Source organism: Apostichopus japonicus, chromosome 12 (assembly GCF_037975245.1).
Source record: "Apostichopus japonicus isolate 1M-3 chromosome 12, ASM3797524v1, whole genome shotgun sequence".
Lineage (NCBI taxonomy): Eukaryota > Metazoa > Echinodermata > Holothuroidea > Aspidochirotida > Stichopodidae > Apostichopus > Apostichopus japonicus.
Window position 1 is genome coordinate 19,842,489 of NC_092572.1, and position 24,081 is coordinate 19,866,569.

Here is a 24,081-nt window from a genome sequence, read left to right on the forward strand (position 1 = left end):
TAGTGGACTTCTACCCCTCAATCACTGAAGATCTCCTCAACAAATCTCTAGCCTGGGCCAAGAAGTACAGCCCCATCCGCAAAATTGACCACGAAACGATAATCCATGCGAGAAGATCAGTACTGTACGACCATGATGGCAAACCCTGGGTGAAGAGAGACACCACAAAGGAATTTGACGTAACGATGGGGGCTTACGACGGCGCAGAAATATGTGAGTTGGTAGGCCTCCACATACTACACCAACTAGACGCGAAGTTAGAGGTGGCCAGCGTCGGTCTTTACAGAGATGACGGCCTTGCCGTCATGCGAGGTTACTCCGGCAATGGAAGAAAAAAGAAAAGCAATAGTTTAAGTATCAATAGACTACGATACACATACAGAAATACAAATATATGTATATAGCAAGTCCTACATATAAGAAACTTATCTTCTTACTTGTGAATTAAATATATAGATAGAATAAGGCACAAATGAGTATCTGTAGTGGCCCCAAGCGTACGTGGTGGGCATAAACGCAGTTCAGAGCGGTTGTAATTGTGGAGCTCAACACAGGGTGTGTTGGGTCTTGCATGATTTGTTTCACTTTATTGCAGACTCTCTCATGATACAAGCAGTCCAACAAGGTAAGTGAATACCGATTACCCACTGAGCAACTTTTCTAGATTGCTCAAGCATTTTCACATGATGCATACAATGTAAGCACAAAACACGAGAAAGAGGTTTTTGGTAACTTTAACCACCATGATTTGCCGAGAAATTCCTTTTCTCTCATCACCTGTAGATGCCTGATAACTATCCCTGCGTATTTCTCTAAGTATTCCTTTTTTTCTTAAGAAACCGATAAATGAGCTAGTAACACGCTATAATGACCACCAAGCAGGGAAACTGTATCAGTATACTAAGTAACAATTCATTGTACAACGCTCTTGAATGTTCGAAGTCAACCGTACAAGCACTGTAACGATGGCAGAAGCCAAGTGCACTGAAACCTAATGATGGTGGTAAGATTGCGATTATACTAACATATAGTCAACCGAGGAAGATAATAACGTATACGTTTCGGGAACAGTAAACTTTATCATAAGTTGATCTCGGACGAGTTATCAAAATTAGACGATTGACTGCAATCAAAGCCAAATTCATAATGCTAGCTCCTAATGTTATATAAGTAATTGCTTCAATAATCTTGCAGAAAAAGGTCTACGGAAGGTAAAAATCAACGCTTAACAGCGCTACTGGATGTAATATAATATACACGCAAGAAATGCCACCCGAAATGGCTAGGTTGACCACGAGCGCGTTGGTGGTAGTTTGAAGTTTTCGTGAGGCGCACACAGCAAAGACAACGAGAAAATTGCCAGGTATTCCGATGACACTTATCACAGCAACGCTGACGGTAGGTAGGGTGTTTGCAGTCGGGATTCGTATTATTAAGTTTTGTTTTGATTTGTTTACTTTCTCCTTAATTCCTTTGTTCAATACTTTATCTATTTCTGATTTGACTTTTTCTTCAGTTTTTTGGAAGTGAAACTCTTCGACAAAACCTCATTGTTTTTATAGTTTTACTTCCCTTTACATTCATTGCTGTTAATTAACAGCAATGAAAGTAAAGGGAATTAAATTAACACTATTTTTCCATATTGTGCAACTTTTCTACTATTTAATGTTGTAGAAAAAAGAAGTAGACGAAATAATCCATTAGTAGAACGTTTTTATTTATCATAAGTAAGCGTAAAAGAGACATCAAGATGGGAATATATAAAACTAATAAAACTAACCATTTAGATTTGAAGTGACGAGATGCAATAAGTTGCCATTTCAATATTTCCACTAAAATTTGTTGAAATAAAGAACTAAGTAATGATTTTTCAGAAATTTTTAAATTACCAGCTCTTGTATATAAGACAACATTGTTGATATGTACCAGATGTGACTTAAGAAATAAGTTTCAGAGAAATCGTCATCATTTTAACATTTTGCATAAAACTAAATTGTTTTAATGATAACTAAACTGTAATAAGTTATCATTTCAATATTTTTAGGAAACTATCAAATTAATCAATTGGAAAGAAGTTAAGATTTTAATACTACGCAGATATATTTTGAAAATAACAACAATTAATATAAGGAACTATTTCAACATTGTTCAGAAAATTGTCAAGTTGCTCAGTCGGAAAGAACTCACAACTTAACTCTGATACAATAGGAAAACATTGGAAAATTCAGCTCGGACACTCGTCACATTTTAACAAATGTATCTTATGCCCTGCTTTTTCGGTAAAAACTTCGGTGTCTAGCCCAACACTTGCTCATGAGCTCTAACCTTCAATCATATGCAATAACTATAACAGATTGGCGAAAAGTTGTTCCTCATTACTTTGTTTTTACCAGTATACACATTTCGGCCCCGCTAATACAATACAATAGAAAAATCATCCATGATGAATTATAATATGAGTGTCGGTACTACTTCAACCATTCAAAGAGAAAAATATCTTTAATAATATATAAGATCCCCCGGGCCCATTTCTTTTCCTGTTGCAACATATAACTTACTTATTGGGTGTCTGAAGTATGTGCTGAGATATCAGCAATGATTGGCATGTTTATATCGTGTATGTAAACAACCTTTTATTCTTTCTATTTAAAGGCTGTTGGTTAAGACGGTAACTTCATGGCTTTAACTGCGCATGTGCAAACCGGAATCGTCGATGATTCTAACAACAACCCTTAATCTATACAATAGTGTTAGCGATGTTTCCAATTTTCTCCTAACATAAATAATATGGGTGTACAAAACAGGCTTGTATAGTTCCTGGACTGTAGTTTATGTACTATAGTTCCTGTACCATAGTTCGTGTACTGCAATTCCTGTACCGTAGTTCCTGTACTGTTGTTTCTGTAATGTTGTTCCTGTACTCGTACTCGATACATTTGGGAAACCTTATTCCTATATATTCTATAGACTAGTGCAAGATAAAATGCTTCTACTTGCTCTTAGTGCTTTGTGCCTAGAGACGCAATCACGTATACTTCTACTTAGGATTTATCCTTAACTACCCCCCCCCCCCACCCACACCAATACATCCCCTTCCCTACTGGCAGACAGTATAAACCAAATTCCTAGGGCACAATAAATTAGAAAATACAGCCTAAGCATCCTATGATAATCCTACATTTTATCAAAATTTCTCAAAGAGGCAGGGACACTCCTCCCTTTAGATCCCTTTCACTGGGCGACTTACCGTCTAAGCCCTCCCAAGTGACTGCGTCTAAATTTTGCTCGCGTTCATACCAAGGGGAATTTTGTTAGCTCAGCTTACTTATGCTTTTGTAATAAAACTGTACTTCAAGTCTGGGATAAAGTAGATAATTGGCCTCTTACTAAATGATTTCAAGTGCGCTAAGTCAGGTAAGACTACCGATCAACTCCCTTATACCTTAAGTGTTAGCGGATGTATATGATAGTATACGGTTACATCGAAATGGTGAAAGTAAAAGTGTTTTATTTAAGGTTGCAGTGAAGATGATCTCTCTAACTTTGCCCTAAATTTAGTTTTACTATCCTTCAATTACGCAATTTTATCGAAGTTTGATCAGATGTTACGCCACAGAATAACGCAGATATGCACTTGAAAAAGGAAATTGTTACTGTGTGAATATTTTATGAAAGTACTACAGCTCATATAATTGGCGTTTCCTACTTTGACGGTATACTAAATGTAAGCTATTTATATAAAATGTAAATAAAAAATATAACAACTTGCACCAAAAAGTGTTAACAAAACCATGTTGTAATTTGACTATAAAGTACTGTCAGTGCAGATGCACAAAATATTTCTACTAGTTTAATACTAGAATAAATAGTGTTAGTATTAATCTATTCAAACTCGAGCAAAACCCCCAAGATTGTGTTTTTGCTTAATTTACAACATTCATTGATTAACCATTACCACGTCTTTCTTTGAACAGCCTTGATGCCGTTACAAATTGTGCTGTTTCCTATTCAGTATCAATATGAAGCACGATAATGCTAGTTGAAGTCAATTTAATCCTGCGTAACTAGTTTAACTGGTTTTCGCAGCCACATGATTGACATCAAGTCTTCCACAAAAAATCACAATGAAAAGTCGCAGCCTGCTCAAAACTTCACATTAGCAAATGGAATACGAATCCACTTCTCCTTCTCACATGAGAGTCACAACGAAAAATGAAATTACTTTAGATTAACCGCAGTATGAAGGCATTATACCGTTTTCATGTATAACAATTACAAAGAAGGGTTCCTTGGTACCTGAATGTGCCTTGTCAATCTGGGTAATACAAAAGTTAGTATATACAATAATTCTACTCTTCATTGCATTTCATATGAGGTAGATAACTTCCTCTGGTTCTGTTGTTCTTGTTTGAATGGCGTTTATCTACCTTTCAACTCACTTAGGCTCACTACCCCCAAGCACCCAGTCTCGTAAATCACCTCTTTCTGTATTTCCCAAAGCACCCGCCAGAACGCCATGAGTTGCAGCGATAGTGTTTTGCCTTTTCCACACAAGTAGCATTTGGTATACCTTCTCCTTGTGATTTGAATTATAAGTTAGGTCGAGGATATCGAGTTGGCCATCAGTCAACTCAAGGTTCCTTCCAACATCCTTCCAGCAGTTGCCAAGTTTGTTTGCTAATTTCTATGAAAACGAAATATAAAAGAAAGTACACTCATAATAAGACATTTTTGATGTTCTGGATAATCGTCGTGAAAAAAATAATCTTAGAAGGTGATCCTAATTATTTCTTAATTAATGCCACAAAACGTTTTGGTTTGGAAATGCATGTAGGATTTCATATACCTTCTCTACGCAAATCAGTCACTTTCCTATATACCGTATCTGCCAAAATATGCCTATGTTTAGCATTGAGCAGCAACGAACCTACGGTTGAAACCTTTAAATCTGTTTGAACGGCAATAAACCGGGCTGCTGCTCTCATTCTGGCAGAGTCTTTTGACATGACATATGCTCTCACGATACCCAGGTAGGCATGTAGTTTCTACAATATGATTTATGGATGAAAAACCCTCCCCTGTATTGAAAAAAGGTGATTTTTCAAGTCCGGTAACTTTCGGGGATACATCAATCAGAAGATTAAGCAGGAGATCAAGCACGATCTCCTGGGCCATCTCTAAGGGATGAGAAGTACATTCGATGGTGACGACTACATGTGGAGAAGACGGTGTGTATCAGGCACAGTGCAGGGCAGGATAGAGGAAGCTAACATTTCTTCTCAAATGAATGAACATTGTGTGTTCATCGCATGTGGATGACACGTTCCGTAGCATAAGGCCAAAAGCTACGTCGTGAGAGGTTCCAACAAGTTGATGTCAGTGTAACTGTGACAGTGTTAACCCAATTTCATTCCTCTTGACTTAAAACTCGTTTCAAAACGCAGATGTTTTAGCTCAAAATGAGACCCGGAAGTGTGTTCGTAGGTAGCAGCGCAAAGCACTTTACGAATATTGCAGGTAACGCTGATGGGAGAAAAGGCGTGATTTGAGCAAAAAGAAGTGAGAACAGACTGAAATCAATGTAACTAAGAAATAACTTACAATAATGATATCGAAGACAATTACGCGATAAAGGTTCGCTTTGGTGTACATTTTTGCTGAATCTTCTCAGTGAAGGCCTAATTGGTCAATACTTAATAAATTACAATATATTAAGCTTAATTTCACCGTTGAAGTAACTCTCCGTAGAATATAGCAACGGGTAAACAGTTACCTGAAGAAACTTGTCAGGAACTATGGTTTGTGAAACTGCTGACGGCAGTTCTTCTTGTGAATCGCCTGCAGTACCATTCCCCGTTGAAGGTATGATTGCTTCAGCTCTTGACAAACTGGATTCCTTGTAATAAAATGGCATATCAATAATATCGTAAGTTCAAGACCTTTATACACATCCGATTGTTTCATAATTACCAACACATAATCCTTTATATAAGACACTTAAATGTATATATTGTAGGAACAAAACCAAGTAATACTCTTTTTTTTAGCAAACATCCTTAACTGAAGTTTTATTTATCAATAATAATGTTAATCACAATAATAATAACCAGCAGTTATTTTTACGACGCTTAAGCGGCCACGAATATGGGAGAAACCCGTAAGGGCTTATGGATTTAAACTTACACGTCGGGTGGCTTCCAGATCAACATTGTAATTCAAATTGGGATTTTTTTTTCAATTGAGAAAGTTATTTCAGATGGCAAAACCGTATATTGCTCTTGGTTGAAAAATCCACCTTACTATGACCCGGCCGTGATTTTTTTCCCAAACAGGTTTGCAAGTGTGCGTAAATAGTCGTTCATGATTGGTCGGAAAAGTTACGTCATCACCATAGAAACACTTCACCTTATGAATCCGTTTGTTGCAACGAGGATATATCCGTTTAAAATTACCCGCAGCTTTTCGTACATATATGTAGATATGTTTGGAATTGGTTTAGTCATATTTTAGCACACTAGTATTGTATGATCTACTTTGATCGAAGTTCTCTGTGAAGGCATTAATCGATAACATCGCACAGTGAAAGTTTCGTACAGGGTACATCACACATGTGTTGTAGGCCTATAATGTATAATAACTCTGTACACAGTGCAGTGACGGAAATATATCATACTATACACTATACTGTTTTGCGTATATTCACTCAAGAACTCGCGTCGTAAAGTTGCTTTTAGCATAGGCTTACCCAGTCCACGAAACGAATTCTGGTTTCAATAGAACGGCTCACGAATCGTGGATAACGTAAACACGAACCAAATAAAATGTAGCGTTTCTATCATAAGTAAGGTCAACATGTAATCCAAGCATTAACCTGTTTGGGACAAAAAAATGTCGCGACCCGGCCGGGTATCGAACCCGGAACCCGTTAAACTAAAACACATAGCCCTTAATGAAATATAATTATCATATTCTAGTAATTTTCTTTTTTGCTCTAAAAGAAGTAAAACGGCATGAGAAGAAACTATCAAATAAAAAATGGCAAATGTCATCCTGACCTGCATCAAAAGTCAACCTAATATATCCCTACCTCAACGGTATCAAAGATGATAGTCACCTTTGCACCATAAAGTACCAATGAGTGAAGTACCATTTATAACATTCAATGTGAACCTCTGTCACCTAAACAAGTTTTTAATGTAAGATTGTCCACTTAAATGTGCCATCTCTATGATCAGTGTCATAATGGCAGCATATGTCTCTAGGGTTGATCTTTAGTATTGATTGTTTGTATATTATCCTACCTTAGCGGAGACTTCTGACAGATCTGCTTGTATAAACAGTGGTTACTGCTTGCATGTAAAGTAAAGTCCAAAACTTCTATGACATATATATATATATATATATATATATATATATATATATATATATATATATATATATATATATATATATGTATATATATATATATATATGTATATATATATATATATATGTGTATATATATATATATATGTATATATATGTATATATATATATATATGTATATATATATATATGTATGTATATATATATATATATATATATATATATATATATATATATATATATATATATATATATATATATATATATATATATATATAAAAGATAAACAAGCGAATATTTTTAACAACGACATACTGCTATATTTCGGAGTGGTCACCACTCCATCGTCAGGCAAAAGTACAAGATCAATTTAATACAAGGGCTAATATACATCCAAGGACGCCAATAGTGATAAGCATGAGTGATTTTTAAACTAGGAAGAAACTTAGAAACTTAGAACAACCAGCAAAATTTTTTAGTGAATATTTTTAACTTAGGGATGAATAGAACAACCAGCAATAAAAAGTAAATAGGGATTAGAATAGCTTCAACCCGTAGCTCGCTACATTTCTATTTAGGTCAGCATTTAAGTCTTTTAGTAGGAGACTCTCTTTAATCTTCCTCCTGAACCACTGGGGTTCATTACCAATAGTGGCACAATGGTCAACAAAAGTAGGCAGATGATGTTTATGCGCAGTACAATGAAGGTTAATAGCGCCTTTCTGACCACCAAAGGAGCTCATCAGATGTTCGTTGAACCTATCCTTAAGCCGTCTATTAGTTTCTCCGACATAAAAGGAATCGCAGTCTGGACAGTTAATCCTATAAACAACATTGTTGGCATAATCTAACTTATAAGCATCCTTAAAATTGAACAGAGCAGTGATTTTCTTTTGCAGAAAAATTATTTTAATATGTATATTGTCATTACACAACCCCTTAATGCAACTACCTAAAGTCTTAGCGAGTTTATCACTGCTAGGGCCACAATATGGTAATTTAACATAAATAGTATTAACTTGGGTCTCCCCATGATCTAATTTAATTACAGGACCCATGCCCAGTTGTTTTCTTAATTTATAAGTATAGTTTTCCATTTCGTGCAATAAGTTCCTAGGGTAACCATTAAAAGTCAAAATACGTCTAATAAATTGCAATTCATGAACGAACAAGATATCCGACGAACATAATCTACGTGCACGTTCATGTAAAGCCTTAATAACCGCAATTTTATACTTTTTGGGACACCAGGATTTCCAATTAATGAACAACCCTGTAAAAGTTTTCTTACGGAAAACTGAAGTGGCGATAGTGTCAGTACCGCTGGAGCCAACCATTCTGAAAATATCTATATCGAGAAAAGCACATTTACCCCGCATTCCATTTCATAAGTAAATTGAATAGATTTATGAAAAGAGTTCAATACATGTAGAAAATCATCACATAGTCTGCTGAAATAACTACAAAAATGTCATCCACATATCTTCTATAAAAGTTAAGTTTAGGACAAATTTGGATCAATTTCTCCTCAAGGTGGCACATAAACAAGTTGGCTAAACAGACACTCAAGGAAGAGCCCATGGCACACCCACCAATTTGCTCACTCATGCTTATCACTATTGGCGTCCTTGGATGTATATTAGCCCTTGTATTTTATTGATCTTGTACTTGATCTTGTACTTGATCTCTCTCTCTCTCTCTCTCTCTCCACCTCTCTCTCTCTCTCTCTCTCTCCACCCACCTCTCTCTCCACCCACCTCTCTCTCTCTCTCTCTCTCTCTCTCTCTATATATATATATATATATATAAATATATATATATGTATATATATATATATATATATAAATATATATATATATATATATGTGTGTGTGTGTGTGTACAAATGAATGCGTTGCACGTGGTAAGCGTAGCAAGTAACCTTTAATGAGAACATTAATTCCTCAAGATCCGACCCTTGGCCAGCTTTGATGAAACAATCGCATCCGTCTGTTTCGTCGGAGCCCATCTTATTCAGGTTAAACGTGCAGAAACTTCCATTCGTAATGGCAACTGTGATAAATTTGATTACCTTTAAAGGCAAATAAGCAGTTGTCACATGAATTTGTCAGTAATTGAATTCAACATACTTTAATTTTTATGGGAAAACAATGTAAACTTATGAATACACAGACCTATATAGTAGTAACTTTTGACATTTTTTCTAGGTTGCGGGTAGCTTGATCTTAATAGTAATCGTGGTCGCTTTTTCTATTCCTTGGTCTAATTGCTTTAGAGGAAATATATACGACATTATCAATGTAAATTTGGGTTTTTGATCAATACATTTGTAGAAACAAATTCTTTTCAATAATGTCATCATTCTTTCATCTATTACTTTACAAAAACCGTTGGTAATATAAAGTGATTCTTATTTAATTTTGAACTAATTTAAAAGGATCTACTATTATATTACTACGGGATAATAATACAAATAGTTTTTACCATTAACTAGCAAAGAATCCACTTCACCTGATTTTTGCACAGAAATGACGAGTTTATATGAAATGATGGAAGCCGAACCGGCATTAAGCTCAGTAATAAACTTACCAGCAGAATGTCATATACGATATACTTAATTTAATATTTGTTTTGAGTGAAACGTGTCATCACAGGATCATTATACTAAAAGTTTGATAAAGCTATTTCTTCCAATTGCACTGACAATGGCGATTAAAAATAAGTTGGACACATCAATGGATGTGGCGGTTACAATAGCAAATACTTTTAAATTCATTACTTGTGCAACTTTGTATGCAGGCTTTATAGTTATACTGCGGTATTGCTACTCCCCTTTACAAACTTTGTGTGTCATACACTAGTTTGTATGATATTCATGATTCAGTGAGATTAATTTACATTTCTATTACACATATTTGCTTCTGCTGGTAATAAAGTATTCGAAGAAAAATTATTCAAGCTTAATAACATGATAGTTTTGAGCTAATTTATTTAAAAATCAACTATTTCAACCAACCTTTTTCTTGTTTTTTTTCTGATATCTCCAAATAGGTGGTCTTACTTTTTCAAACAAAACTGTCAGAGGCATCTGCCCTTTTCTGCAAAACACGAATGGTATCTCATGCAACGAAGTGACATCATTCAATTTGAGAACCTTTTGAGAGTACACAGAGAGAAAATGCAGTGTAGGTTGTAAAGCAATATCATTGATTAAGGTTGTTGTAGTGAATCAAAGAATGGTTAAGGTCAGATGGCAGGTGACATATCCCTTCCACATAATGTTAACTGTATCTGTACAACGGTAGTCTATTACAAAAACGGTTAAACCAAAAGGGTACCGTTTAGCATAGAGCTATCTTTGCTCACTATTACATATTTATATGATTAGTAATGAATGGTCGTCATTCGGTTTCATTAGATACATATTAATATAAAACAGAATTATTCATTATAAAGGGTTATTTATCCTCTCATTTTTAACTCGCCTAATGAGAATGCATGGACTTGAGGGACTGAAGCAAAGTCAGATTGGCATTTATTGAAATTGTTTGTACGTTGATATTTTTATCATAATTAAGGAGAAACCTTTACTGATAAAGCTACTATTTGGGGTCGGCTATTTCCCCGTATTGCAGTAACTAACAGCATTTTTCACAGGTCGAGTAATTTAAAATTACTTACCTCTCGGCAACCTGGTAACTGCCAGTAATACCCTACATCAAGAAATGTTACATATTTAGTGGACGAAAATCGCTGAGCGGCAAACAATACAATCCTCTTTGCCTCGACTATATCATCACCAATTTTAACTTTCTTCCAGCAGAAATTGTTAAGCCGCATCACACAGTTTTGATAAGCTAGCTCACACTGAGTATTTATTTCCTCTTCCCATTGTGGTCGGGTGCCTAAGACAAAAAACAAATATGTGATAAAAAAAATAGAATTGAGCTTCAGAGAAAGTTCCTGAATTAAAAAATGAAAGCATTACGTAGAATATAAAACATTTTGATTTCCCTCTTCATTTAGAAACGTACAAAGCAACTCGTCTCTGAATGTAAACTTGTTCGTATTCACTTACGTATTCACTTACGTATAAACTTACAAATCAATAAGAGATGTCAAATTGCTTTTGGTAAAATTTACAGGATTCGTAGTCTAAGGAAGTATCTCAGTTTTCAATCTTGGCATACCCTCACCCATGCTCTTGTTATTAGTGACCTTAATTACCTTTGACTTGTTTATAAAGGGGATTACCTAATTATCTAATAACGTTTTCAGAATGCTGCTAGTTCTCCCTCCTGCAACAGGCTCACTGGACACTGGTTGTCTATCAATTACCGAACACAGTTGAAGATCTCACGTTCCCCTAAATACACGGGATCTTGCTATCTTTAGGGATTGCTGTCCATTAGGACCGGTGATTATTTCACTCGGTCATCTAATCGTTCTGATCTCTACGTTCTATGGTTCACTTTACGTTAGGAGAACGCGCTTTTTGCTTTATTGCTTCTAAACTCTGGACTAGTTTGCCTGTTGAAATTTGTAGATGTGATACTTTTTTAATTTTCATGAAGAGGTTAAAAACTTGTTTTTTTTTAGTCTCTATTATTGGCTTTTACGTTGGTCTATCTAACTGCTTTATTTTGTTTGGTTTGGTTTTCACTTTGATGCTATATAAATCATTTAAATGATAAGAATAATCACAGGCTATTCGTGTAACATGATGGTAACTCTGAATAATGAGTACATGTAACATTCTGCTGTATCATTTGCAACCCCAAAATATGTCACAGTCATTCGTACATGGGGTAACACCATTTTATTTTTCAAAGTACAAAACCATAATTTACCTTTTTTATGGTGACTGCTGTATACCTTTGCTTTCCGTTCACATTTTTTCTTGAGAACCAAACAGTGAGGTAATGTCAATGTTGCTGGTATTAAAAGCTTAACGTTATTGGGAAGGAGTTCTACCACTACTGAGGAGTTACTAGCAAACGATAATTCAGTTTCATGGTGTGGAATAATTCTCATCTGGATACAATAATCACGTTGCAGAGCACCGGGAGGTATTTTTAAGTTGACACCGGTATTTTGAATGTCTAGCGTTCCACCGTATGTGCCGATTATTGATTCTGCTCTCATGGAACGAGAATCACCTAACGAAAAGAAAAAAAAAGAAAGAAAAAATGAAATATATAGACAGTTGAAAAATTCTTTATGTTTAACAGACTGCTATTTTTATTAGTTTCACTGATTTATCGATATTCATAATTCACTTTCTCGTTTTATATATAGTACTCGATTGCGCGATTATCGATGGTTCATGCTTTACACGTGGACCAAGATCGTACCAAATCCGTGTCCTATATTTAAGTGTGAAGAGATTCATCTTGGTTCCATCATTTGATTGCTCGTCATTTTGTTATTTAACGGAATTATTTTTGGCTTTAGTAACCTTTGACAATCCCTTAATTTGTTCCATTACTTTCAATACAATCGCCAACAAGTTCTCAAAAAACAAATGATGTACACTATGATACGCAGATACCAATGAGGTGTTTAGTCCTGTAATACATGTCTTTCAACCGTTAGCAGTTTAATACACAACTTACCTTCGTGCTTCTTAATGTTCTCGCCTGTATGAATTGGCACTTCATCTGCAGACGTCACCTGCTCATGGTGAGAGTAAGGAACAATTATACCAGGATCGTTTATTCAGATAACAGAAGTGACATTCGTGCTGTATAAGCCTCAGTTATTATAAAACAAAACGGTTCTCTTTGATACTGTAGAATGATTTATTGCTCGTACCATATTTGTTTTTGTGATAAATCCAGCTACAAATCACTAGTATCACCAAATTGGTTTGCCATTGCTGTCAATCCACTGCAGAAAACTCAATTTCAAGATATCAATGCGCAATAAATTTGTAGTATATTACAATAAACATGTGATGCATACATTTGACTAAGCTATCGCACATGTCATATCACAATTAACTGAATATAATAGGCAGGTGCACCTTCTCAACTCATTAAAAAAAAACAGATCTTAGTAAAGATTGACGGATCAACCTGTCCGGATCGTGACAATAAATTGATAATTTTTTGCACTTTTTTGAATGAATAAAAGATATATTTTTGTAATGCTATTAATGCCATAAAACTTACACTTCCTTCTTCAAATTTTCCTTTGTCTGATAAACGCTTCTTTTTTACTACAAATTCTTCGGCCTCCTCTTTCATCTCTGGTTTGGTGGTGAAGAGGTAAGTAATGAAATTAACAAGGAAACACGGAAAGAAATAAGAAAAACAAATACTTCAAAATACACGTGCTCATTGAAGTTAAATAAAAGATAAAAGAAAAGGAGTGGGGGCAAAACCGTGATGGATTACCCATTCCGTTTCACTCATTTCTTTTTTTTGAGATATCTATCATTGGAAATTAAAATACGAACTTGCATGGTCCGAACCTTTGTATTGTTCATTCTTCGGAATGACTTTTCCAAAGTATGATTTTCAAAGTATAGTGGTTAAAACTACATACCTGTTTTGTATGTTCGTTTATGCAGGTTGGGCATAATTATTCGTCTTGGAAACAGTATCTAATTGGTAAAAGCACAATTCAAGCATTGGATACAGCTGTAACATAAAGAAAAACTTACAAAATGAAAGCAAACGAGTATCTGAAATTTAAATTTGAATTTCCCATCAAAGTATCTTTTTCAATATTTACAAGCTGTCACAACTTCCGTGGGATAATACAAAATGGCACCCTCTAGCGCCCCTCTGTTGCGACCCCGGGTTTTTCCTTTGGCCTTCAAAGCCGATAAAAATAAAATTTTAGATAGATTCAGGGAAGTAAACTCAAAGGACCAAAAGACTACTGAGATGTTTCTGAAAGTTAACAAAAACGATATATTTACAATGATACGATCTCTACTGATTTGTACAAGGAGTATTGGTACTAGAAATTTGGAATATTACAGACAGATTTTACAATATTATACGGCCGTTAAATTTTTAAAAGATTACTTAACTTATCTTACGCGGCGCGTGCCGGCTCTCGGTTCCTTTCGTAGCTGTTCTGACCTCCTTGCGTCACCAACAACGATGTCGGGATTAGGCTCCCTCGTAGGCTGGTATCCCGTGACTTGGTCAGGAGCAAAACCGTTCCCCGCTGGTTCAATTCGACTCAACGTTTGTATCCCAAGGATGGCTTCCTCCTGGGTGAACTCCGAAAAACTCTGCCGAAGTCACGCCTGTCCCGGTTAAACGACGCACCAATCATATAAACAAACAGTCCACCGGTTCCTCCGTCCGTCCCCTCGATTAATCTTTTATCTCAGATGAATTTCTTTATACAATAGATCGGAAAACTCTGAACTAAACTCCTCATCACCGAAAATATCTCTTCTTATATAGCCGGGTTTAATCTCCCGAAAATTCTCTTCCAGGAATCCTGACGGAAAAACATCGAGAATCATCCATGTCTCGAAGATACGACTGATAGTGCATCGTTCATTGGTCGACGATATCCGGTCACCTGCTAAAAATTACTTCCCGTATGTTCTGGAAATTTGCACTCGCTAATACCGAATAGCGCCATCATTTCTCGTAGCTTCCAGAAAAAAACGCACAAGTTGTCAGTCACGACGAGTGACCTACTTATCACCCTGACCAGCATATACTGAATACACGTACAATGAATAAAGTCGTTCGTGACAATTACTCCCCCTTTAAGATAAATATTTTAAATATTTCATCTATAAATGGACGTGTATGCAACTTTAAATTAAACATAACTAATGAATATTGATAACCATCTCAAAATACTCAAACTAACAATTCCATAAATGTCAAATTCTATAAACTATAAACAATTCTATAATCCGACAAAACTATAAATGTCAATCATAAATGTATGATAGCATAACAACAATCAATAGTGTTACAATCAACACATCTACATCTGATTAAATGAATGAATAACCCGCTTACATTCGGCTCATATAATCTGCACCAACATTGTACTTTCCTTTGATTGATTCCAGTCTGAATCTATACTCTTGTAGTACTAATGCCCATCTCAAAATTCTTGAGTTCAGCAACTTCGCTCTATTTAAATAAGTGAGTGGTTCGTGATCAGTCTGTAAGACGAACTCACTTCCGTACAGATATACATGGAATTTCTGTACTGCCCAAACTAATCCTAGGCATTCTCTCTCAATCACTGAATAATTTCTTTCCCTCTCCAATAACTTTCTACTAGCATACGCTACAGGAAATAATTCTCCTTCATGTTCCTGTAGTAGGACTGCACCAATCCCTACATCGGATGCATCGGTCCTCAGAACAAATTGCTTATTTACATCAGGAAGCCTGAGAAGGGGTGGACTAATAAGCGCTTGCTTCAGATCATTGAACGCCTTGTCCTGGGCGCTTCCCCAAATCACTCAATACGGTGAATGGCCCCTTCCACTGCATCAACAGCTTGTTTTGATCAGTAGGCAAGAGTATCAACACCAAATCACCTGGTTTGAACTTGCGACTTTTAGCCTTCCGGTTATAGTACTTCTTGTACCTCTCAGACGATTCCTGTAACTCTGATCTAGCCAGAGCGCAAGTCTCCTCTAGCCGTTCTCTCAAATCTAGGACATACTGATATGTTGACCTAGTTTCAGGGTTGTCCACTTCAGATGTCCACATCTCCTTCAAAATGGCCATAGGACCTCTCACTGTCCTACCATAGAGTAACTCGAACGGTGCGAAACCTGTGCTAGCTTGCGGAGCCTCCCTATACGCAAATAGTAGTGGTCCTATATAGCGGTCCCAGTCTGACGGTCTCTCCTCACACATGCGCTTTAGCATCCTCTTCAAGGTACCATTGAATTTCTCAACTAGACCGTTGCAGATCGGGTGGTAGGGGGTAGTGGTGAGTTGTCGCAGTGACAGTAATCGACTCACCTCCTTCATCACATCTGAGGTAAACTGTGACCCCCTGTCAGTCAGGATCTCAGATGGGACTCCCACTCTTGAAAATATGTCCACCAAAGCTTCTGCCACTCTCTCAGTATCTATGTTACGCAATGGAACTGCCTCAGGAAACCTTGTTGCATAATCGACAAGTGTTAGGATATACCGATTCCCATGCTTGGAAGTAGGACTGATCGGTCCGACAATGTCTACCGCCACCCTCTTGAATGGTGTGTCAATCAAGGGCATGTGACCCAATGGGACCTTAGTGACCCTACCCTTATCACTTGTTCTCTGGCAAATATCGCATGACTTGCAATAACGCATTACGTCGGATCCTACACCTGGCCAGTAGAATTGAGACTGAACTTTGTCAGTCGTCTTGGCTATCCCTAGGTGACCCGCCATAATACTGTCATGAGCCAGTTTCATCACTTGATTTCTGAACTTTTCGGGTACAACCAATTGGTCACTAGGCTTGTCATTCCCCGAAACTTTGCGATATAGAATATCATTCCTTAAAATGAATTCGGAGATCCCCTCTTTACCTTTCAGTGGTCTGGGATTCCCAACATGCTTGAAGCAATTTTTGAGGGTTGAATCCTCCTTCTGAGCTTGTCTCAATTGCTCAGGTGTTACGTCATCCATAGGAACATTAGCCGTTTTTAGGGGTTTCAGATTTTCATTTCGTTTTTGCTTTTGTGCACGTGTCTCTACGGCACCTCCAATATCTGAGTCATCGCCTACGTCATCACTTGGAATCATTCGATCCGCAGCGATTTCCGGTTCATCACGTGACTCAACACTGGTTTCTATTTCAACACTAGCTGTTTCTTCCACATTGTGAGGTTCACACTGCTCACTTGGAACTTCTTTTACACTCCAATCTGGGTCGGGATTCTCAGGACCTCGAACACCAGGAACATTCCCAATTATTAAGTCATACACTGGCCTCTTCATACAGAGAGCCTTGAGGGATCCTGTGAAAAAGGGCGTGTCCACCGCCACGATAGCTTCTGGAATCTTCCTCACTGTACCGTCAATCAGTACACACAGTTGATCTACACCGGTCAACTGATCATTGGAGATCAAATCTCTCCTAACGATGACACCAGAACACCCGCTATCGCGTAACACTGACACCTTCCTCCCTTTAAGATAGCCCTCAACCACCGGCATGCGCTCCTTAACATCTGACAAAATTTTCTCAGTAATGTCGGTAGGCTCCTCACACGCCGCACTGACTATTGGGATCTCGTGACCACACGCTAAATTAATTGAATAGCTGTCACTTTCCTTGATTTGTTTCATCAAACACAGATTCGCGGTTTGTCCGCTACGATGATCTTTTTGCGACCCATCGCTCGATCCTAGTTTGTCGGGTTTGGCATTTTCAGTCGCAACCGCCGATTGCGCTTTAAACCTCTGCCTGCAATCGTTTGCCTTATGCCCCAATTTCCCGCAAACAAAGCATTTTATGGCTGAACGCGTGTTTCTGTTTTCACCAGCGTCCACAATTTTGGTTTTGTATTCCTGACTGTTGGGGTTACCGTCAGGTTTTTTCCCATTTCCCTGATTTGTTTGGAAGGATTTCACACATTTTTCAAGATCCCTGTGATGCGCTTCTAAGTATTTGTCAGCCAGCTCTGACAGCGCTTTAGAAGTCTTGCAGTCATGTTCTCTCAGGAATAATGCCAATTCCTTGCTGCATACATTTAGGAACTGTTCCCGCAACATGAGATCTGAAAATTCCTCGAACGTTTTGTTAATTCCGCCCATTTCCAACCATCTGGCCATATAATTTTCCAACCTTGCCATGTATTGAATTGATGTTTCTCCCTTTTTGGGCCTTTCTCGTCTAAATTTCTGACGGAAGCCTTCCTCTGTGAATTGAAAGCGTTTCAACAGGGCTTTCTTTAGCTTTTGATAATTTTGTGAGTCATCGGGTGGCAGCCTAGAGTAAACACGGAGACTTTCTCCCTTTAGACACAGACTCAAATTTAATGCCCATTGTTCCTCTGGCCACTCTTGCGCTGTTGCGAATCGCTCGAAGCGCAGCAAGTATGCGTCGAGGTCTTCCTTCTCATCAAAGTGAGGCATTTTAGGCGTGGGGATTCTATTTGGCTCGCGGCTTGAAGTGGAGCTACGGGAGGAATTCAAATCGGCATTGCCATTGCTATTTTGCTGCAACTCAGCTTGCTTTTCAAGTTTAGCCAATTCAAACATTCTTTGTTTTTCCGCCTCAGCCCTTTCCTTTTCCGCCTCAGCCCTTTGCTTTTCCGCCTCAGCCCTTTCTTTTTCCGCCTCAGCCCTTTGTTGTTGCCTTTCGTCACGAGCGATCTGCTGCTGTTCTTTGACGAAGTTTAATAGTTCGCCACCCGTAAGACCCATTTTAGCCCCCAACTCAGTTAATTCTCTAATATCCATCATTCAGTCAGGCAAACACATGTACCAATAACAATATATCAAATATATATATGGTTTCAGAAACTTCTCAGTTTTGTAAGTCACTTCGGGATATACTCCTTTCTGGTGTTTTACACTTTTCCCGTTTTGTTTTTATTTTTTTAACAATTCCCCGGTTTGTTTCTATCTTTTAAACAATTTCCGTTTTGTTTCTATCTTTTAAACAATTCCCGGATAAGCCCCCATTAATTGTCACAACTTCCGTGGGATAATACAAAATGGCACCCTCTAGCGCCCCTCTGTTGCGACCCCGGGTTTTTCCTTTGGCCTTCAAAGCCGATAAAAATAAAATTTTAGATAGATTCAGGGAAGTAAACTCAAAGGACCAAAAGACTACTGAGATGTTTCTGAAAGTTAACAAAAACGATATATTTACAATGATACGATCTCTACTGATTTGTACAAGGAGTATTGGTACTAGAAATTTGGAATATTACAGACAGATTTTACAATATTATACGGCCGTTAAATTTTTAAAAGATTACTTAACTTATCTTACGCGGCGCGTGCCGGCTCTCGGTTCCTTTCGTAGCTGTTCTGACCTCCTTGCGTCACCAACAACGATGTCGGGATTAGGCTCCCTCGTAGGCTGGTATCCCGTGACTTGGTCAGGAGCAAAACCGTTCCCCGCTGGTTCAATTCGACTCAACGTTTGTATCCCAAGGATGGCTTCCTCCTGGGTGAACTCCGAAAAACTCTGCCGAAGTCACGCCTGTCCCGGTTAAACGACGCACCAATCATATAAACAAACAGTCCACCGGTTCCTCCGTCCGTCCCCTCGATTAATCTTTTATCTCAGATGAATTTCTTTATACAATAGATCGGAAAACTCTGAACTAAACTCCTCATCACCGAAAATATCTCTTCTTATATAGCCGGGTTTAATCTCCCGAAAATTCTCTTCCAGGAATCCTGACGGAAAAACATCGAGAATCATCCATGTCTCGAAGATACGACTGATAGTGCATCGTTCATTGGTCGACGATATCCGGTCACCTGCTAAAAATTACTTCCCGTATGTTCTGGAAATTTGCACTCGCTAATACCGAATAGCGCCATCATTTCTCGTAGCTTCCAGAAAAAAACGCACAAGTTGTCAGTCACGACGAGTGACCTACTTATCACCCTGACCAGCATATACTGAATACACGTACAATGAATAAAGTCGTTCGTGACACAAGCAGAAAACAGATTTAATAAGTTCACTTCCCCCATTTCGGTATTTAAATTAACTACATTTGCTCCGAATTGCGTAAAAAGTGCATAATATGTACATCAATCAAATAGTATTTGCGACACCTTATTGTCTACGAAATGTAACTCACCGCTCAATTTTGTAACTTTGATTGCACAATTATTACCCGTTCATACACAATAAGCAAACTTGACTGCACAGGTTCCGATGGGTGCAAAGCATCGGGAACAAAAGGAATTATTGCTTTATAGGCTAATTACAGTCGTTCAGCAATTGTGTACCCTGTTATTTGCTGAGAGTACAGTGGTGTGGCGAAGCCCCCGAAAGCGGCACAATTTTCAGACTGTTCTTGGCATCTGCTAGTAACTTTGAGGCACATAAATACGAGCAAGAAAGAAGAATGTGGTAAAGAGAGAATGAGAAGAGAATGAAATGAAATGAGTGAAAAGAATGAAATGAGAAGAGAATGGAATGGAATGAGAAGTTTGACGTAGTTTTGCTAACATCGAGTTATCAAGATAGTTGATACTGTCGCACATTGTAGAAAATTCGAACTAAAAGCAGGTTTGGGGTCACGTGTTGAAAATTATTTGACAGATATTGATTTTAGTTGCTCATTTTTCGCTGTTTTGTTTTGAGTGGACATGAATCCAACGTTCCCCACATGAGTTGCAGAATTAAAGAAAAACTGTGAGAGGTGTGTGTATTTTAACTATGATGTCTCTATTTGAAAAATTGAGTGAATGTCTCATGAAACACGAATTACCTACTTTTAATTTCTTACTATATCGTTAGTTTCTCTGTATCCGTTAGCGGTTACTAATTGAATACGAAACTGAGGCAATCCGAACGTTGACAGGTGAAACTGGCCGCTGTTTTATACTAACATTGTCAGTAGACAGACCAGTTTATCTCTTCAATTTCATTAACTAATGTGTTCCTCGTTGACGGGTATGTGATGATGTTTACATCCAAACTTTATTGCATCGTATACCAAGTATAGCCTTTAAGAGTTAGCCCTTTGTGTTGAGAGAATTTATTTACACTACGGAAACACTTTTGCATCATCACATGATATTAAATGATGTTAATATATCACTTTTATTTTGCAACAATACAAGCGACTTTTGTATTGTTTTTTTTTTGTCACTTCGATTCACAGTAAGAAACCTGTGAAAAAAATTTCACAAAAAAATAAATGAACTCAGGATTTACTAATAAGTAATTTAAAAATAGCTTCTTTGAACTTGTTGAACTAGTAACAAATTATGATTGGCACATCAGCAGAGTTGAATAAAGTAATCATTAGGCATCTGCTAGGTTGGAGGGTTGACAGATGAATTGTTTTAAGATATAGTCGAATATTGTGTGAGTCTTCTAACACACCACGTCGACAGACTAAATCTTGTAGTATTTAAAAGTATATCAGTTACTTTGTTAAGCTTTTCTTTGACTCTGTGTGAAGGAAGAAATTTAAGACCCACCTAAACTTGACAGGAGAACAGTGCTATCATCATTTCGAGATATTAATTTGTAACTGGTTTATCTTCGTTCCTGTTCTTTACACATCAGTTATAAATCTTTCCTCCCTGATGAGAATCAAAGTCTTAAACTCTTATTTCTTTGTTACATAGTAACAACGCCTTCCCTGTTAATAAATTACCGTTACTATTTCACAGGAACATGAATCCCTGTTTCTCTTACCTCTTCTTCCGAATTGTAATCGATCTGAAAAAAGGGAAAGGTTATTTTTATAAGTTGTTAAAATTTTGTTTCAAAAACATATAATAAGGAGGAGCTCCCCCCCCCCCCAAAAAAAATAGAATGATATATCTTCACAAATATCGCAATAAACTATTCCTGGCGGGTATACGAACATCTGCAATGAGCACACTTCAGTCAATATAGGAGACAACGTCGTTACTGTAAGATCCACAGATTTAATAACATGAATACATTACATCAGCTTTACAGGGAAGACAGTAAAGTCTTACGCCATTCATAACAAAGTGTGTGACGTCACTGAAAGATTCACAGACTTAATAACATGAATACATACATCTCTCTTTCCTCCCTGATGAGAATCAAATCTGAATACTGCTATTTCTTTGTTACATAGTAACGTCTTCCCTGTAATAAGTTACTGTTACTAATTAACAGGAACATGAATCCCTGTTTCTCTTACCTTTTCTCCCTCATTGTAATCGATCTGAAAGAAGAGAAAGGTTTTTTTCATGAGATGTTGCAATTGTGTTTCAAAAACATATAATAAGGCGGAGCCAAAAAAAAAACATAAATTAGAATGATATATCTTCACAAATATCGCAGTAAACTAATCCTGGCGGGTATACGAACATCTGCAATGAGCACACTTAAGTCAATATAGGAGACGAAGTCGTCACTGTAAGATTCACAGACTTAATAACATGAATACATACATCAGCTTTACAGGGAAGACAGTACAGTCTTAAGCCATTCATAACAAACTGTGTGACGTCATAATGATGAACTTCTCACTGAGATGATCATGTGGATACCATGGACGAAAAGATGACGATTAGGGAAACTAAGCAAGTATTCAAAGATAGAACACAGAACATCGTTGTTGGTCATGTAAAGATATCCATGAAAGTTTGGAAAAACAGTTGCCAGATAAACACATAAAATAACAAACATCAGGGGAATATTAAGTAGACTAGTGTAGAACTGTCAACATTGAACAATTTCATGAAGTATAATAAGACCTTCATAGATTTTTATTTCTAATTTATTTTAAGATGATTACGGTTTAAACCCAAGAATATACCTGTTTTTCTTTTGTAGTTTCTCTCTGTGTCTCTTTCCCCATCAGCCAGTCCTCCACGTCAAAAAAAAAAGTTTTAAAAAAACACAGAAACTTTTGAAACTACAATATTAATTTTGAGGATCATTGAAAAACCATTTATAACACACTTCCAACATTTAACGGTTACAAACACTTGCACGAAAGAAAAAATATCATGTATTGCGAATTTCTATTCCTCCAAATACAAAGAATCAAACGAGTAAAGTCGCATACATGCGCTAACTTCTTCAATGATGTCAAGCGTATTTTACGCACGTTTAAGAAATCTCAAATTGATGGGAAGTTAAATTATAAAAAAGGGTCTCTTTTTTATAATGTTCTTATAATGTGACAAGTCATGGTAGTTACTATAGTTGCTGCAGCAAATGAATTTATATAAAAGAGTTTATTACATCAACGGTTACTTCCGGTTGACAATAACATTTTTGACCAGAAAGGTTAAGTCAGCTAGCAGGCTAGTGGCAGCGTCTACCCCCCCCCCCCAAAAAAAATTGAATATTATGTTGATGTGTATGTTATATATATGAATCGGAGAAGGACGGAGATTCCAAATTTTTCATAAGCGTGGTAGCGAAAATGGGGTAAAGGGAGATTAAAAAATTGGAAGGTTGACGTAGTTTTGCGAATATCGAGCTATTTAGATGTTGATACTGTCGCACATTGTAGAAAATACGCACTTAAAGCAGGAATATCTGTCACGTGTTAAAATTTATGTGACAGATATTGTTTTTAGTTGCTCATTTTTTGTTGTTTCGATTTGAGTGGACATGAATCAAACGTTTTCCACATGAGTAGCAGAAATAAAGAAAAACTGTGAGATGTGTGTGTATTTTTATTATGATGTCTCTATTGTGCAAGAACTGAATGAATGTCTCATGAAACACGAATTACATACTTATATTGTTAGTTTCTCTGTATAGCGGTTACTAATTGAATACGAAACTGGGGCAATCCGAACGTAGAAGGGTGAAACTGGCCGCTGTTTATGAAAATATTTTAAAACTTTTATTTTGTTGACGGTTTAATTTTCGACATCCAAAGGCAATTTGCTTCCTTAATCCATTAACATGAAAATAGCTATAGATGTAATTAATTAATTAATATTGTTTCTGCATTTCCATGGCTTCGTCTAACAGTTTGGCCAAGATGTGTCTACGGACGCAATATATCGAGATTTATTACAAATATATTGAACTATGAGTGACTTGCAAAATTAAGAGGATGAAATTTGG

At 36.9% G+C, this 24,081-nt stretch overlaps 2 protein-coding genes across 2 annotated transcripts in view; both read right to left on the reverse strand.

Moving 5' to 3' along the window:
• Positions 1–3,093: 3,093 nt before the first annotated feature.
• Positions 3,094–24,081, reverse strand: part of LOC139978054 (uncharacterized) — a 32,592-nt gene continuing 11,604 nt past the window's right edge. Inside the window, exons 8-19 of the mRNA XM_071988005.1 lie at positions 22,811–22,861; positions 22,190–22,213; positions 21,709–21,732; positions 13,915–13,972; positions 13,539–13,615; positions 12,981–13,038; positions 12,216–12,524; positions 11,047–11,270; positions 10,382–10,519; positions 9,287–9,436; positions 5,774–5,896; positions 3,094–4,684 (exon numbers count right to left, since the gene is read on the reverse strand). Of these exons, the coding sequence (XP_071844106.1) occupies positions 4,436–4,684; positions 5,774–5,896; positions 9,287–9,436; positions 10,382–10,519; positions 11,047–11,270; positions 12,216–12,524; positions 12,981–13,038; positions 13,539–13,615; positions 13,915–13,972; positions 21,709–21,732; positions 22,190–22,213; positions 22,811–22,861 (1,485 nt within the window). The 3' untranslated portion in view covers positions 3,094–4,435. The remainder of the gene's footprint in view (positions 4,685–5,773; positions 5,897–9,286; positions 9,437–10,381; positions 10,520–11,046; positions 11,271–12,215; positions 12,525–12,980; positions 13,039–13,538; positions 13,616–13,914; positions 13,973–21,708; positions 21,733–22,189; positions 22,214–22,810; positions 22,862–24,081) is intronic.
• On the reverse strand, positions 15,786–19,990 carry LOC139977279 (uncharacterized). Its single transcript, XM_071986565.1, has one exon. It carries the CDS (start codon positions 18,771–18,773, stop codon positions 15,786–15,788), a length of 2,988 nt encoding a protein of 995 aa, XP_071842666.1. The 5' UTR covers positions 18,774–19,990.

What these genes read in the sequence shown, in the direction of transcription:
- LOC139977279 (XM_071986565.1), bottom strand. Translation starts at nt 18,773, where the DNA reads ATGATGGATATTAGAGAATTAACTGAGTTGGGGGCTAAAATGGGTCTT.